General features: G+C 34.7%; 1 protein-coding gene across 1 annotated transcript in view; it reads right to left on the reverse strand.

Annotated features, from left to right (window-relative positions):
- Positions 1–6,000, reverse strand: part of LOC149080653 (uncharacterized) — a 30,811-nt gene extending 24,811 nt beyond the window's left edge. Inside the window, exon 1 of the mRNA XM_089239834.1 lies at positions 5,538–6,000. Coding sequence (XP_089095960.1) covers positions 5,538–5,645 — 108 coding nt within the window. The 5' untranslated portion in view covers positions 5,646–6,000. The remainder of the gene's footprint in view (positions 1–5,537) is intronic.

A 6,000-nucleotide genomic window follows, 5' to 3' on the forward strand; every position in this document is an offset into this window, starting at 1 on the left:
ATGACAAGATTTACCGATACTGCGGCTATGAACAAAGTAATAATAATAACCACGTAAATAAATTTGTACCTGCAGTACACTTAATATAAAATTAAATACACGGTTGAAGTGGATTTCATATTAATTATTATATATTGATATTATTTTTTATTGTTATATCATTATTTAGTATATCATTATTTATATCAAGCCATTACTATAATTATTCAAGCATAATTACTTATATTTTTTCATTATTATAGTTGTTTATAGCAAAATATACTTGTATTATTTTTCCTGTTATACCATTTTAATTTCATTTCTGTGATATTCCATTCATTTTGATGAAAACACGAGAAGATTTCATTCTCCCTAAGTAAATATGCCATGCGGTGTGCTAACAAGCCTACTAGTGAAATAAGATCTTTGGTTTTTCGTGAATAAAGCTGAAATAGCCACGAATAAAGTAGCCCACCCTTCAACTTCAAACGCGCTAAACTTTAGTAGCAGCAAGTAAATCCGCAAGATAGTTAACTTCTCGCCTATGTAATTCAGCGTTTAAACATGCATTCTTATGCCAGTTGCGCTTTACGTAATCTGAACGCAGTGCCACTATTTTTTTATGTTTTAGTTTTATTCAGTATTATCCTTGCAATATACTTGAACCTTGTATCAATTCATTTTGTTCATGAACGAGTTTTTGCTAATTTTAGTAATAAATTTATGTAAATGTGTAGTATATTATGTGTTTTCTATAATCCCATTGAATTGGAAATAAATTCCCGTACTAATTGCATTGCGTGAATGTGTTGAAGTACTGCTTCTTTTTGCTTCGTTCCTTTCGATATTCCATAACCACTGTGTTAGAAAATCTAAACTAACTTTCTAATCTAACTTTCGAGGAAAAAAAGTCATTGCACATGATCGCTCATGTTATATATATATATATATTTTTTTTTTTTTTTCTTTCAGAACTGATCGATCTTTTCAAAACAAATTTACATTTTCTGTTTATTCAATTTTAATAAACAATAAAATAAATGGAGTATTTAATGGTAATAATATTAATGGCGTAGTTAAATAAAGTAAACTAAGAGAAAAGAAATATCTCTTTCTCACGAATTAATTATATTTGCACTTTATCAACAAATGTTTATTAAATAAGGTATTCACACTGGATATTACATTCGAGGTCAAGCAAATATTTTGTGTATTGTGTGCTTATACTTATCACTGTCAGAAAAGTGTAAGTTGATTAAACAGCGGAAGATATCCAAATATCGATCTATAGCGATGATTTGTGAAAAAAAGGTATACCTGAAGGTTTCTCGTCATTCTTTATCGAGCGAAAGTAATTTATAACTTCTCAGTAGGTCACAAGCCTTCATAATTTAGGTCTCTGTAGTGTATTAGTGAGCAGACGGGCATGTGTTGGCAGCCATCCAATATCAAAAACGTTCGAAATATCGTTTGTGTGTATATGAAGTGACTGAGATGAGAGAGAGCCACTCCCATGAACCTACTCATTTTCTGTGCTCGCTATACTTTCAGATTGTCGACGAGCACTTACCCGTCTCGGCAGCATATAGAGTCAAACCGTAAACATGTATATCACGGATACGAGGTGTTTCCGGGAATAAAACAACATACAGTACTGCTGAGCGGATGTTGTAAATGTATACGGTTGTACATAGAAAAAAAAAAGGAATAATGAAGACCTTATAGCAGGTTTTGAAGATATACAATATTATATAAGATTTTTGATATTTAACGTGTTGTATATTTTGTAGCTAAAGTGGGTCTGCTAGCTTCCAATGCTTATAAAGACTATTCCGAGAGACAAGGACTGGTCCTCACAGGTCGTTTCACGGATAATGCTTATAAAGCAACTACATCTTCATACTTGAAAATTATCCTTCAGATTTCTTGATTATGTGGTTATTTTCTCTCTTCAGATACACAAATATTTAACCCTCTTGGGTGCATGAGATTTTTCATACATTTATTCAAAAAATACTGAAATACAAATACAAATGCAAAATACCCAACGAGGTAGCTGAGAAAAAGATGCCCATAATAAATATGGATGTGATATATTTCAAAAATACAGCAACCCAATTTAAAAATGCAATTACAAACCATATATATATATACATGATTAAATATTATACAATACCCATAAAGAATACTTATGGTTGTCTTATTATAAGTATGGAAGCATGATACAGTACCAACTCTGTTGAAACACTTGAAATTTAGCCTCTTTACGATCACGGGCGTAATGCAGTATTACGTCCAAACTCCAGTGGAATAAATTCAAATAAAAGTCCTCTGTGTTTTCTTTCCTCTCTCTTTGCCATCGCAAAACTTTATAGCAACCCTGTTATTTGTGAAAGATTTTTTCCCCACATATAATATATCTTTCTACTATATGCATATAAGAGCGAAAAAGAACACGTAGGGTGAAGGTGAAAAGACGACTCTAAAAAAACTCTCTTAACTACCCCTCTTATCTATTATACTTCTTTCTTTTATATTTTTTCTTTCCCCCGTTCGTCGTTTTTCTAATGTGCGGTTAGGTTAGGACAAGGTTACCATATTTATTGCCGATTCGTTAAATAGAGATAATCCTAATCTCTTGCCAAACGCTTGTACGTGAAGTAGTTAAAATAAAGTACATTTTTTTTCTGGAACTGATTTGGCATCCCCAGAAGAGGATTGAATGCAAACATGACACTTAACTATGACCGAATAAATTAAATAGACCTTTACTGGATATTATGTCGAGGTGAACTATAAAGGAAAATCACCTGGTCTCCGCCGGGAATCAAACCCAGGTTCTTTTGCAAATCGCGCAAGTGCGCTACCATATAAACCACTGGAAAAACGCCCATGCCTTAATTATTTCACAGACTATGGTTTGAGGCGCTGAAGTAAAGGCATTAGTAGCCTCCCTTTAAGGGCTGTAGCTTATCTCTCGCTGGCTCTGGGGCAGATTTTTCCTTGAGCCCCTTGAAAGGGTTATGCTAAAAAAAGGAGGATTTGGAGGCCCATTCGGCTTGAGGTCAAGAGGCATTATCCGGTTGCCCCCAGCCCTGCTCCCTTAACTTCAGCGATGGCCCTACAGGTGGGACGGTAGAAAAAGAGTGAGACGGCTTGTCCCAACCCAAAATATCAAAGAAATAGACCTTGATGTTTTTGGGCAGAGAAAAAAAGCTGTCTCTCTCTTTTCATGACTGAATAATTATTTTAAGGGGGAAATCTGTCCTCATCTGGCTCGCGTGCATTACGTTAGTAATTTAGAGAAATATGGATTTCAAATATAATAACTTTTTTTTCGTAGTAAATTTTAAATATCCATGTACACGAAGTGGAGAAGCAATTGTACTGTTTTCAAACCAAAAGCTTCTCGTATAAACGAATTTTCAATATACAGTGTTCTGTTAATGGACCAACAAACTCACAAGCATGTTAATAGACATCAAGAGGAGCAAAAATTGCAATGGAACATGGTGTCGCAAACCACGTTGAGAGGGTGAAAATCACGAAAAACACATGCAGGTTTCGACGTCATGCTGGAACGACAAAAAAGTACAATAATAACTACAAAAAGATTTATTTGATTAATTATTACAAGAGTTGTTGGAAGTGACGGCCGCTGACGTCATTGCACAGGGACGTAAAAACGACTCCCGGACGCACACGAAGATACCAGGCATGCTTTTGATGTCTGCCGCAGTTACGACGATCCGCGCTATCAGATCCTCCAGTGTGTCCACAGGCGTCGCATAAACGAGTGATTTGAGGTGACGCCATTGGAAAAAGTCACACGGATTGAGATCCGGCGAACATGGAAGATACTCATTGAAACAGACAACTAACTGCTACACGTGCTTACTACCGCAATGGCGCTAATTTACGCTAATTAAGCCTGCCATTCGGAATCGGCAATAAATTGTAGGTCCCGGTCTAATTTGCCCTCGTGTGCAGAAAATGACCGTGGTGCGACAAAAATGATGAATAATCAACGAACGCATTCAGCGATCAACTGACATCCACCTTTCGGCTCTTCTGAACTCAGAGACTGCATTCGTTTTTCGCGATTTTCACCCTCTCAACGTGGTATACGACACCATGTTCCATTGGAATTTTTGTTCCTCTTGATACCTAATAACAACCCTCTGAGTTTGTCGGTCCATTAACAGAATACCCTATATATATAGTATATTGAATTGTAGATGTTCTATAAAAACATTTTCTGAGTTCATGGTGACCTTGATTTTTTTCTGACGAACTGAACAAATTTTCTTTGATGTGAATAGACTAATGTGATTATCATGCTATGATGTAATTATAAATTTAAAAAAAACGTATAATTTTACAGATTTTTTTTTTCCAGGTTTAAATTTTCTATCTTTTATGACCATCACTTGTTCCTGGCAGCAGAGTGGTTAGCACACTAATCTTTGGTTTGACAGGTTGTAGTTTGAATAATTGCTGTTGCATGGTTTTTCCATTCGAAGCCACCTTTGAATTGCAAGTTTCGGTCTAATTTACCCTCAAGACCATCAAATGATGTTGCAAAATGAATAAATTTAAAGGTTTTTTTTTGTTCTATAAATGAATTAGTTGCATAGAGGAAAAATATTGATTTATTTTCGGTATTATTTGAAAGACAAAATAAAAAAAAATTGCCGGGTGAAATACTTCTAAAATATTTTTCGTTACACATTTTTTTTATTTTATTTTACAATGAAATATTGGGGGCGAAATTGAAACTTCTGTTGCATGTTTTAAACGATATCCACCTTTACTGACATGGTCCAACGTGGCCAACATCGATTGGATTTAATTTTTTGATAATTAAGAGTTTATCATGATCAGTATTTTATACTTGAATGCTCATTAGTTGTAGTTCGCTTTATTTTGCGTCAGCATATTTTTTTCAAGCAGGATTGATTACTGCATTTTCTGACGTATAAGACACTCTCTTTTGTTTATTAGTACTTATATTTAGTACTAGTGAAGTCACATGTTTCCCCAGATCTACTTTAAAAAAAAGAGAAAAAAAAGCGTTTTATATGCAGTTGAATTTGATTTTTTCAAAAAGAAATAGTGAAGTTTCTCAATAAAACTAAAATATATAAACACATGCTACACTACACTAAAATATCTGGGGGGGGGGGGTTAAGAGATATTCCAATTCATATAAATTGAACTTTTGTATTCACTTTACCACTAAATCGTAGTCTTTTCTGTGATAATAGCAAACAGGAAAATCCAATTAAATTGGTTTTTCTTCCCTACAAAATTGTGATCTCTCAATGACAAGAATACATGTATAAAAGAAGCATTTCTAAGTTAATAATCAATCGCTTCTCAACAATGAGAACCATGATTGGACAAGAAAAATAACCTAAGCAGGTATTTCTATAGACAGTTATATACGTCTTGTCTGCGATAACACTTTGTTATCGATAATACGATCCTACTTTGTTCACATAGTCGATCAAGTAGAAAAATGCTAGTAAAGTCTGCCATAAAATTTTGTTTCTTACCTTAGCTACCGTTAGAGGTAAGCCGGTACCTGCTCCTCCGAGTAAACGAAAACCCCAAGGTCCACCACCTTTCAATTTCACTTTCAGTCTATGCGTTATTCCAGCCATTCTCTGCGTATAGCAAGCAAGATCTTTTTATCTTGAAATTTATTCAAAGCAATATCTAAAAAAAGGCTATGCTAATAGTTTTCACTACATCATTATACTACTCGCTATTATCACCATCGTTCTCGTGTGTTAACTTGCTGTTATCATTCTCTCTAGCCAGATGTATTATCCGTAATGATATGGAAATGGGTGAGTTGAAGGGAGAGAAACATGACTCTCAAGCTGCCGTCACCAACCAACTCATCAACACGATAAGCTGATGGCCACTCTTTACATTGGACGAATTACGTTGGTACGGAAGTCTGAGAAGACTCCTCGTGGTTTCAGAAACTAACTTTCTGTTTCTGGCATGTGT

Source organism: Pholcus phalangioides, unplaced genomic scaffold (assembly GCF_987345545.1).
Source record: "Pholcus phalangioides strain wild (caught in Gottingen) unplaced genomic scaffold, Ppha-v1.0 ptg000011l_1, whole genome shotgun sequence".
NCBI classification, from domain to species: Eukaryota; Metazoa; Arthropoda; class Arachnida; order Araneae; family Pholcidae; genus Pholcus; species Pholcus phalangioides.